Genomic DNA, 11,951 nt, shown 5'->3' with positions numbered 1-11,951 from the left:
CTTTCCATAATGGATCCGGATGGACCCAATTCGAGAATTAAAGTTGTTTCAATTAATATTCTAGATGATATGAGCCCAATATCGGATATCTTCTGAAAATTTTTCAGTTTTTTGAAATTATGGTTATGCCCCTGGGACCAAATTCAGTGGAGCTAGGTGGGGACCACCCCCGAACTCGAAAATACAAGAGGTCATTTGGCCGGGCTTGTGTAGCATTGAACTCCTCCAACTTGGTTTTCTCAATTGAGGCTCTGAAAGTGCACTTGTTGTCCAATATTTCCATTATGTAAAAAATACCCCTGTACCCTGAAAATACAGAAAAGTACCCGAATATCTCCATTCTAAGCAGATAAAAATGCATAATTAAATGGGATAATTTCACACATAAATGTGCTCATCAAATACTCCCACACTTAGATTTTGCTAGTCCTCAAGCAAAATGAAAATAACGTAAACAAAAACCCTAACTCACTTTCATAGGAATCACGGTTGCACTTAGCATGTGCAACAAGCCTTTAAACCACTAGGTTACCCCTAGTAGACGAGTTTTGTCTCTTGAGTGTTTGCAAGGAATATAGACGCAAAATTCATGATTCCAAAACATATTGCAAATTTAAACTTTGACAAAGGGTAAGAAGCACACACCAAATCCGAAACCAAGATACTCTACTTAAGATCAAGAAGACAAAGGTACCCCCACACTTGAGCTCTTATTATCCAATATTGAGTCTAGCAACAGGTACACATCTTAATTACGGAATCTCCTCATTTCTTCCAAACACCACCTTAACCTAAGGTAACACCACTCATGACGTCAAGGGAACCAAGGACTTAGGCTTCAGAGCAGTTTTGACCATACAATTGTACCAAGGCAATGACATTTTTTTTTCAATCACACTGAACTCCATTTGTTACTCCACTAATGTTCCTCAAATGCCATGCAGGATCACTACATAAGACACCCGATTTACTTGGTAGCTTTGCTTCTTACAGATATCCACATAGATAGTGATGCTAGTTCTTTTTAGAAGTTTTATCCCCAAGGAGTATCAATCAAGTCACCTTGCTTCCTGAGGCAGAGTGCCCTGTCTAGCTCCAAGGAATTCAACTCTTACTTTTATTATCTTCTTCCTTTTTTTTATGTCATGTTAAAACTTGGTCTCAGCTCCTAACCAAAAACTCAAGGAATCACAAGACAGACAGGCAGTCTGTCCATTCAGACAAGATGGGGCTCTTATTGTTTGAGTCAAATCCCACCTCAAGACACACACTAGCTACTGTCCTCTCAACAGGGTCTTCATTACTTCAGATTCGGAGTGTCCTGTCTAGCTCCAAGGAATTCAACTCTTACTTTTATTATCTTCTTCCTTTTTTTTATGTCATGCCAAAACTTGGTCTCAGCTCCTAACCAAAAGCTCAAGGAATCACAAGACAGACAGGCAGTTTGTCCATTCAGACAAGATGGGGCTCTTATTGTTTGAGTCAAATCCCACCTCAAGACACACACTAGCTACTGTCCTCTCAACAAGGTTTTCATTACTTCATATTAGGGTTCCTAAGTTTCTCTCTCCCGTGCTTCGCATCAAAGTAATAGAAAGACATGTAAATATTACCAAGAGCCAAAATAAAAATCTGCCAATCGAGCTCACACCCTCCCACACTTAAATTATGTAGTGGCCTCAATGCATGCAGAAAATAAAGAACAAGAATAGGGAGGGAATATACCAGATAGCTGGAATCATAAACATACGGCAGAGCATTGCATCCACAAACTGTAACAGCTACCTAAAAAAAATAGAACACAAATAACCATAAGAAATCAAAGGTCTAAAGAAAAATGGTGGGTTACCTCCCACAAAGCGCTAAGTTTAGAGTCTTCAGCTAGACTCAAAATGAGGCTCAGGGAGAGTCAAGGAGCAAATCATGAAACTCCAATGACTTAATAAGTTGGCCATCAGCAAGGCCGTTCACATATGGCTTCAATCATTGGCCATTGACCTTAAAGGTATGCCCAGTCTAAGGGTTACGAACCTCCACAGCACCATGAGGGGAAACATCAACTACCACAAAAGGGCCATCCCACCGAGATCTAAGCTTTCCAGGGAATAAGCGTAACTTGGAATTGAACAACCATACTTGCTGGTTAGGCTCAAAGGACTTTTGGACTATATGTTTATCATGAAAAGCTTTAGTCCAGTCCTTATAGAGTCACGAGTTATCATAAGCATCATTGCGCAATTCATCCAATTCAGACAACTGGAGACGACGAGTGGAGCCAGCTTCGGAACATGTCAAAATTAAATATCTTGATAACCCAAAATGCCCGATGCTCCAACTCAACTGGAAGATGACAAGTTTTACCGAAAACTAATCGATATGGAGACATGCCAATTGGAGTTTTATAAGCTGTCTGATAAGCCCACAAAGCATCATCGAGTCGAGTAGACCAATCCTTACGGTCAGGTCTAATCGTCTTCTCCAAGATTCGCTTTATCTCACGTTTAGAAACCTCCACTTGACCAGATGTCTGTGGATGGTAGGGGGTAGCAACCTTGTGAGTGATGGAGTACTTTTTCAACAAGGCTCCAACTCTCCAGTGCTTGAAATGATAGCCACTGTCACTGATGATAGCTCTAGGGAAACCAGAGCGGCTAAAAATGTGACTCTAAACAAAAGACATAACAACCTTATGGTCATTGGTCCTGGTTGCTTTAACCTTGACCCATTTAGAGACATAGTCGACTGCCACTAGAAAGTCCTCATGACCAAACGAGGCAGGAAATGGGCCCATAAAATCAATCCCCCAAACATAAAAAATCTCAACAACCAGAATAGGATGGAGGGTCATCATATCACGTTGTGAAAGATTACCAACCTGTTGGCATCTAACGTAAGTTTTACAAAAAACATGCACATCCTGAAACAAAGTGAGCCAATAAAAGCCACCCTACAGCACCTTGGATGAGTCTTGTTACCACTAAAGCGTCTCCCATAAGCGAGAGTATGACAAAAAGATAATATACTCTGGAACTCACTCTCAGGGACACAACGTCTAATGGCCTGATCCAAACAGTATCGAAACAACTCAGGATCCTCCCAATAGTAGTACTTTAGCGATGAGAAGAAGCGGTCCTAACTGATTTATCCCAATCAGAAGGAATCTTCCCACTAGCAAAGTAGTTCACAATGTGAGCATACCAAGGAGCCAGTTTTGAAGATACAACAAATAATTGCTCATCGGGAAAGGTTTTCTGAACCAACTTAGAAGTGGAAGGATCAAGGGGAATACGAGATAAAGGTTCCCCGGCAACAGCGCCAAAATTTGATCCTGTCGTTAACCAGTCAAAAATAAAACCCTAAATTAATCTAGCAAGTAGTAAGTAAGGGGTCAATCTACGGGGAACTGGAAGGCTAAATTACTAAGATTATTAGATGAAAGTGATGAAAGTTAAAGTGCAATAAATCTGATTTTAAATTACGAACGAAAGAAACGAATCTAAGTTAACAACGATTTGCAAATACGGGAGAAGACTATCTTTAGGGTTCGAATCCCCAATGGGTTGTTATTCAATTCGGCTGCATGCTTTGATTTATTATAACCACAGGCCTAATAAAACCACAGAATGTAGGGTTCCTCCTAGGAATAGACTATCTTGACGAGTACTATCGTCCTTTGCTACAGGGCTTGGTACGCTTAGTTCGTTCAACTATAATCCATCATCGATACAACCACATAAGAACAAAATACTATTGCTTGAATGAAAAATATTGAATCACAGAAACAAAATTCCTCAACTAAATACATCAATTAAAATCATTCAAATAGGGATGGGGTCTCAACATCAAGCAATTAAGAATGCAAACCAGAATTTTAAATAACAACTACCATTAGTTCATCTACACCTAAAGATAGAGAATACTTCACCGCTCATGGCGCTAAGAGACAAGGGGCAGCAGTGGTGATCTTCCATGGAACGCAATACGTAGTTGAAGATGATGATTGGAGAGCAATGGTGATGGAGATCGAACTACAACCAGCTGCCACTTCGAATTTGTTCAACAACCCAAAAGAAAAACAGCCAAGAACTAGAAGCCAAAATAAAAGAGAGAGAGAGAGAGAGAGAGAGAACCAGTCCCCCTTCTCACGTTTCTACCAACATATATAGAGGAGGAGTACCAATTCGGTGGAGAGGAAAGGGCGTATATGGGTTTTGGAGATATGGGATAGAGATAACGTGGAGGAGTTTAAAAGGAATGGGAGAGAGATATTAAAGGGGAGATAGGAAAGAGAATTTTAATAGAGTTGCGGAAGCCATGGGAGAGAGATATGGTGGGATTTTAGGGGAGAATATGATGTAGAGCCGTGGGGAGATGGGAGAGAGATTTGGGCAGCATGTGAGAGAAGAGGGATTTTAGGAAAGAGGGAAGAAATAGGAAAGAGAAAACAGAATTGAGAGAAGTAGGAGAGATTGGAATCATAGAAGGGTGATAGGGAAGAGATTGGGAAAAACAAAATAAAATATAAAAAAATAGGAAAATGAATTAGAAAGTGGATGGGAGAGTCATAAATCTCTTTTTGAAAATATCTTTCCATAATGGATCCGGATGGACCCAATCCGAGAATTAAAGTTGTTCCAATTAATATTCTGGATGATATGAGTCCAATATAGGATATCTTCTAAAAGTTTTCCAATTTTCTGAAATTATGGTTCTACCCTTGGGACCAAATTCAATGGAGGTAGGTGGGGACTACCCCCCGAACTCGAAAATACAAGAGGTCTTCATTTGGCCGGGCTTGTGTAGCATTGAACTCCTCCAACTTGGTTTTTTCCAATTTAGGCTCTGAAAATGCACTTGTTGTCCAATATTTCTAATATGTCAAAAATACCCCTGTACCCTGAAAATACAGAAAAATACCCGAATAGCTCCATTCTAAGCAAATAAAAATCCAGAATTAAATCGGATAATTTCACACATAAATGTGCTCATCAGATGATAAGTCAAAACCCCGGCTGTCAATACCCCAATGATTTCTCCCAACCGTCGGGAATCAAAAGAAATCTCCACTCCCTTTACATAGCTGCTGATCCGACAATGTGGAGTGTCTTCACGCTCAATACTCAAGTTTGAGTAAAAGTGGTGTACCAAATTTGGGTAATAGTACTTGGAGAGAGTGAGCATGGAACTCCACCCCAATGCCTAAAATTTGGCCTTCACCTTATATGCCTAGAGGTCATTAATGACAATATCTCTCCCTTCAAGAATTTTCCTAGTCCGGAAGTGGTTTCGGTACAGATCATAAGCTTCCATGGACTAAAACCATTGGGGATCAAAAGCTGCGAGCGCATTGGCATGAGCGGGAGCATTCTTCATCCTTGGAGGCATGACTGTTCAAGGCCTACACACAAGCAAGGTAAAACAAGTAGAGAAAATCAGTTGTTAATCCAAACATTAAACATCCTTTCATAAGCTAAGGGAGGTGGTCTTACATTGGGATTATAATCCTTAAGCCCCAATGAGTCATCTCTCCCTGTTTAAAAAAAATACAGCAAATGGGCATGCCACTATTCAATGGTACTCCCCATGAGGATAAAAACATATAGATATATATAAAGGACCTTTAATAATAAGGGTTAGCAACCTCCCCTTGCCCTCCAATGTGCAGTAAAAAATATATATATAATTCTGCTATCCTATTCCCTATTAAACCATGGGAAAAATACAAATTGGAATAGGTTCCATGAATCTAAGCATATTGAGTGTAATACTATTTACCAAGCAAAAAGAAAAAAAAAAAAAAAAGCAATATAGAACCATTACAGCTACAGGACAAGTTAGTTAAAGAAAGTAAACCCTTATTCCAACCCCACTTGCAACCTAAAGACATAAGACATACCAATCTAAATGGTACAGGTCATTGGGTGAGTATGAATAAGCCAAAACAGTAAAATTTAGAGAATTTCAAGCCTGTTTGGTAACCCTTTGTACACCATCGTGGAAAGAGAGAAATTAAAAAAAACAAGTTAGATATCAAAGAGCTTACCATTATAGAAGTTCTCTTTGCAAACATGACTTTGAAGTAATAAGAAAGTACCAAATACAGATTTTAAAGGAAACCAAACCAAACCACAAGTTATATATGGGTAAAAATTGCAGTTTTGGTTGGACACTCTTCCAACTTTGATTGTAGAACAACAATAGTTGATCAAGCACATGATTGGTTTAATGTACAACTTGCTTGACCAGGAATCATTGCAAAACTAGGCTCTAAATATGCCCCATTTCGTTTGTCTTAAAAACAAGGGAGTAAAATTCAATCTAGGAAGGGGGGAAAATCCAAAATCCTTAACCTAAACTCATGGATGTATGCATTAAGGGTATGAATGATGCTATGAGTGACACAACATGAGCACACCATTAGGGTTTATACACCCAAAGAAACCCCTCTCACGATTTTGCCCAAAATAGTGGGGTATTTTCGATTTTGGGTTTGGCATTCCCACGTATGCATTAAGGGTATGAATGATGCTATGAGTGACACAACATGAGCACACCATTAGGGTTTATACACCCAAAGAAACCCCTCTCACGATTTTGCCCAAAATAGTGGGGTATTTTCGATTTTGGGTTTGGCATTCCCAAGCCATGCCCTAGAAATCATGGACAGCAGTGCTAAGAAGTGAATGGGTTATGCAAACAACCCTATTTATGTGGATTGTGACAATGTAAATACACTAGAATGGAAAATTTCAGCAAAACCACAAATAACAGAGAAGTTCAGTTTTAGGGTTCTTGAAAGAGAGAAAATCTGGAAAATTTTCAGAGATTGGGGAAGAAGACTCATACCTGAATGTGTTTTGATGCTTGAATCTGAGGTTTGATGAGCAAAAATCACTAAAGAGGGCTTAGGAACCACGATCGGTCGCAGCCAAGAAAACCCCCAAGCCTTGGGGCCAAATAGAAAGAGGTTGAAATGAGGAAGCAGGGTCATGGGCCCTATTTTTAAAAAGAAAACTCACATCGGATGCACTACGGGTCGGGTTGGACTTAAGGTCAGACGCATGATATTGGTTGCATCCAATGTTGCCTCCACCGCGGGTTGGGTCGGACACATGATATTGGTTGCATCTGATGTTGCCTGCACTGCGGGTCAAGTCGGATTTATGGTCGGATGTAGGTTACTATTTGCATCCGATGTTGCATCTGACCCTCCCAAGACCTATTTTTGTTGACTTTTCTCGACCAATCCTTCCTCAACCTTTCTTACATCTTATTGTTGACCTTTTCCAATATGCTTTGGGGTTTAACATGCGGACGCATCAATGATGAAATGAATTATACTATTTGAGTTTTCTCATGCTTAAATTGTACTAATGGTGCGTGGTAATCCTAAAGTTGGACAGGTACCCGAAATGGTCAACACCCGTAATAGGAACCATTCCCCTCAAGACGACGCCGGTGATGCCTCCAATACAGTCTTACCAGTGCCTTCCCTATTCAACAATAATGTGGATGCTGCTGCATTGTTGGGGAATATGTTTCATGCAGTGAGAGCATTGAAAGGCATAACAAGAACAAAGCACCTTCATGCAAAACATGACCAATCAAATTCAAGAGATCTCAAGGGAGAGGCAACAAGTGCCCCCTCCAGTGCAAGTGGCTACTCCTCCTCCAGCCCCTGTTGCTGCCGGAACTCCTTTGGCACAAGTGGTGCCAATTCCTCCTCCCCCTACTCCCGATGCCCCTCAAGCCCAAAATGTAGCACTAGTTTGGGCCAATGCATCCAAACTGTCGGAGAAATTCCAAAAGCATCGCCATCCAACTTTCTACAAGATGCACCACAACTCCTTGTTTCCAACCACATGGATCAGGAACCTTGAGAGGACCTTTGAGGTCCTTCAATGCAACGATTTGGACAAGATCAGATGTGCAGTGTTCCAACTCCAGGGCGACGCCGATGCTTGGTGGCATTCATCCAAGGAGAACTTTTGGTCCAAGTACCCCAATGCTACATGGGCATAGTTCACCGATGCATTCCTTGAGAACTATTTTCCTCAAAACTTTCGTGACAAACAGTAAGCTGAATTCTTGAGCCTAAGTCAAGGATCCAAGTCCATCCTTGAGTATTAGCAGACATTCGAGGATCTATTCTATTTTGCCCCAGAGCATATGCAGGCTGAGGATGTCAAAGCAAGAAAATTTGAGAGAGGACTGAGGCCCAGTATTAGTACTTCCCTGTTACTGCATAAGTACCCTACTTATGCAAAGACAGTCCAAGCTGCCAAGATAATTGAGCATCAGCAGAAGGAGAATTATAGAGCCATTCAGGCCGGTAAGAGGCCCATGACTTCCCATGATTCTCAGGGGTCAACCAAGTTTCAAAAGAAGGGATTTATCACTACTGCTTCCCCGATTCAATCCCGCAGACCTGATGCGGCTCAAGCACCCAAGCCCGCATTGAACCCTCATTATGGCACTCAAATCCGTACGTGCTATAATTGCAATGAGATTGGGCATATGATTAGGGATTGCCCACGTCCTCGTCAAGGAGGTTCTGCACCAACTGTGTCTTCTAAGGCACCCCAAACTCGAGTAGCCATTTGCTCTCTCCTTCCTTCCCTAGCCAACAAAACTCAAGGATGCATGGACTCTGTCACTAATGAGGAAGTCCAGGCTGATCCCAGTGTTATTACAGGTTTGCACTCAACTCTTGAAATGTGCTTTCTTATGGATTTTATTGTTGTGATTAGTTATTAGTGTCTATCAGGTATGATTTTTGTTTATTCTCAACCTGCCTATGTACTATTTGACTCGGGGGTGTCGCATTCTTTCGTATCCCCTTTATTTGCTAAGAAGATGCCTATCAGACCAAAGCCAATGGCTCAAAACCTGATAGTTAGTATGCCAACGGGTAGCAAGGTTAAACTCAACATGATCTATGATACTTGTCCCATACGTGTGTGTGACCACAGGCTAAAAGCAAGTTTGATAGTTCTAAACATGAAGGACTTCGATGTAATCTTGGGCATGGATTGGCTATCCACTCATGGGGCCTGTATAATCTGTGCAGAGAGGAAGGTCCTGTTCAAGCCAGCAGAAGGTGGAGAGTTTATATTCAAGGGAATTAGAAGGGAGAAACCCAAGAAAGCCATTATCTCTGCTCTCCAATTCCAGAAGTTATTGGATGAGGAATGTCGGTGTTACTTGGCGTCTGTGATGGACATGGAAGCAAGAGTCAAGCCACTAGAGATAGGTCTGGTGAGAGATTTTTTGGATGTCTTCCTGGAAGATCTGACACGGTTACCACCAGATCGTGAGATGGAGTTCATGATAGATTTGGTACCTAGAGCAGCCCTAGTATCCAAGGCTCCCTACAGGATGGCCCCAACTGAGTTGAAAGAGCTATAGGAACAACTTAATGACCTGTTGAAGAAGGGCTTCATTAGGCCTAGTGTATCTCCATGGGGAGCACTTGTACTATTTTTGAAGAAAAAGGACAGTAGTATGTGGATGTGCATTGACTACCGTGAGCTCAACAAGTTAACAATCAAGAACCGGTATCCTTTTCCCAAGATCGATGACTTGTTTGACCAACTACAAGGTGCTAAGGTATTCTCAAAGATTGATCTCTGATCGAGGTACCATCAGCTAAAGATCAGGGACAGTGACATTAGTAAGACAGCATTTAGATCTTGCTATGGTCACTACGAGTTCTTGGTCATGTCCTTCAGGTTGACCAATGCCCCGGCAGCCTTCATGGAGTTGACGAACCGGGTGTTCCATGATGTCCTAGATAAGTATCTCATCATCTTCAGTGATGAAATCTTCATCTACTCTAAGAGTGAAGAAGAGCATGCAGACCATCTCCGCCTAGTATTGCAGCGTTTGAGGGAGAAGCAATTGTATGCCAAGTTCAGTAAGTGTGAATTTTGGCTGCAACAAGTAGCATTTCTGGGACACCTTGTTTCTACCAAGGCTATTGAAGTTACCCTGGCACAGTGAAGTCAATAGTAGATTGGGAGACACCCAATAATGTGGCAGACATTCGTAGTTTCTTGGGTATAGCCAGCTACTACAGAAGGTTCATAGAGAACTTCTCGAGGATTTCAACTCCTATGACTCAACTAACCCATAAGGGAGTGAAGTTTGAGTGGTCCGATGATTGTGAGAAAAGCTTCTAGGATTTGAAGCAGAGGCTAATTTCTGCTCTAGTACTCACCATTACCCAACCCATGGTCTGGAGCTCACAGTTGTAGTCTTCGCTCTAAAGATTTGGAGACATTATTTATATGGGGAGAAGAGCGAGATCTACAGTGACCATAAGAGCCTCAACTACTTCTTCATACAGAAGGAACTCAATATAAGATAGGGACGATGGTTGGAACTGATGAAAGATTATGACTACACCATCCACTACCATCCCAATAAAGTAAATATAGTAACGGATGCGCTGAGCAAGAAATCTCTGACTCTGTCACTAGCATCAGTGGCTGTGAGCAAAGAGCTTGTTGATGAAGCTAGGAGAATGGATCTAGAGTTACTAGTAGATGGTGTTACCTTGTCCTTGGCAGCTTTATTAGTATAGTCAACACTGGTAGAGAGAATCCAATCAGCCCAGGCTTCCAATGAAGAGTTTCAGAAGGTAATTGAAGCTATCAAGGAAAACACGCAGTGAGACCTAGACTTCGCATTGACTGAGGTTGGTGCCCTCATGGTTAAGGATCGGCTATGTGTTCCTAATGATGTGTAGTTGAGGAAGGAAGTTCTATCAAAAGCCCACGACTCTCCTTATTCAATCCATCCAGGCAACATAAAAATGTATAAGGCCTTGAAAGGGCACTACTGATGGAGGGGGATCAAGAGAGATGTGGCTGAGTTTGTGGCAAGATGTCTCCCTTGTTAGCAGGTGAAGGCCGATAGGTAGCGACCTCATGGTCTTCTACAGTCATTGCCCGTTCTGGAGTGGAATTGGGAGCATGTTACTATGGACTTCATCATCGGGTTACCTCGTACACCAAGAGGTGTTGGTGTTGATGCCATATGGGTCATAGTAGACAGATTGACTAAGGTAGTTCATTTCATCCCTATGAAGGTCACCTACTTGATGAACAAACTGGCTCGCTTATATATTGATAATGTAGTCCGCTTACATGGAGTCCCAGTTAGCATCATCTCTGACTGTGATCCCAGCCTATGATAGATTGATAGTCGGAAAGGACCATACAGACTTTGGAAGACATGCTCCAAGCCTATGCCATTGACATGCAAGGCAACTAGGATGAGCACATTTCACTCATCGAGTTCGCCTATAATATTAGTTACCAAGCTACCATTGGCATGGAACCGTTTGAAGCTCAGTACGGGAAGAAGTGACAAACCCCTTTGTACTGGGATGAGGTAGGTGAGCGGCGTATCCTTGGTCCCGAACTGATCCAGGCAACATGTGAGAAGGTGGACATGATCTATGAACAAATCAAGGTAGCCCAATCTAGACAGAAGGGATAAGCTGATCTAAGGCGAAAGGACCTGCAATTTACTGCCAGCGGCAAAGTGTTCCTTAAGGTGTCACCAACCAAAGGGGTGATGTGATTCAGCTAGAAGGCCCAGTTGACTCCGAGATTTATAGGGCCTTATGAGATCCTTGCAAAGATATGGCCAGTGGCTTATCGCTTGGCACTCCCTCCATCCTTGGAAGGAGTACATGATGTCTTCCATGTGTCCATGTTGCGGAAGTACGTTTATGACCCAAGTCATATTCTATCATAAGAACCGTTGGAGCTCGTAGCCAAAATGTCTTACAAGGAGCAACCTGAGAAGATTTTGGATAGCAAGATCGTTCACCTTCGCAACCAACCTATCCACTATGTGAAGGTGAAATGGTGTAATCATCCAGAGGAAGAAGCATCTTGGGCAGTAGAAGTAGAGATGCAGGCGAAGTAACCTTTTCTTGG

At 41.9% G+C, this 11,951-nt stretch overlaps 1 protein-coding gene across 1 annotated transcript; it reads left to right on the top strand.

Moving 5' to 3' along the window:
* The first annotated feature begins 8,169 nt into the window (after positions 1-8,169).
* Positions 8,170-10,002, top strand: LOC122659321. The gene is made up of 3 exons (XM_043854447.1): positions 8,170-8,695; positions 8,768-9,339; positions 9,649-10,002. The coding sequence occupies exons 1-3, from the start codon at positions 8,170-8,172 to the stop codon at positions 10,000-10,002; spliced, it is 1,452 nt and encodes a 483-aa protein (XP_043710382.1).
* The last annotated feature ends 1,949 nt before the right edge of the window (positions 10,003-11,951 follow it).

This window comes from Telopea speciosissima, chromosome 4 (genome assembly GCF_018873765.1).
Source record: "Telopea speciosissima isolate NSW1024214 ecotype Mountain lineage chromosome 4, Tspe_v1, whole genome shotgun sequence".
In the NCBI taxonomy this organism is placed as follows: domain Eukaryota; kingdom Viridiplantae; phylum Streptophyta; class Magnoliopsida; order Proteales; family Proteaceae; genus Telopea; species Telopea speciosissima.
The sequence above is the reverse complement of the archived record's forward strand: the minus strand, read 5'-3'. Positions and strand labels throughout refer to the sequence as shown.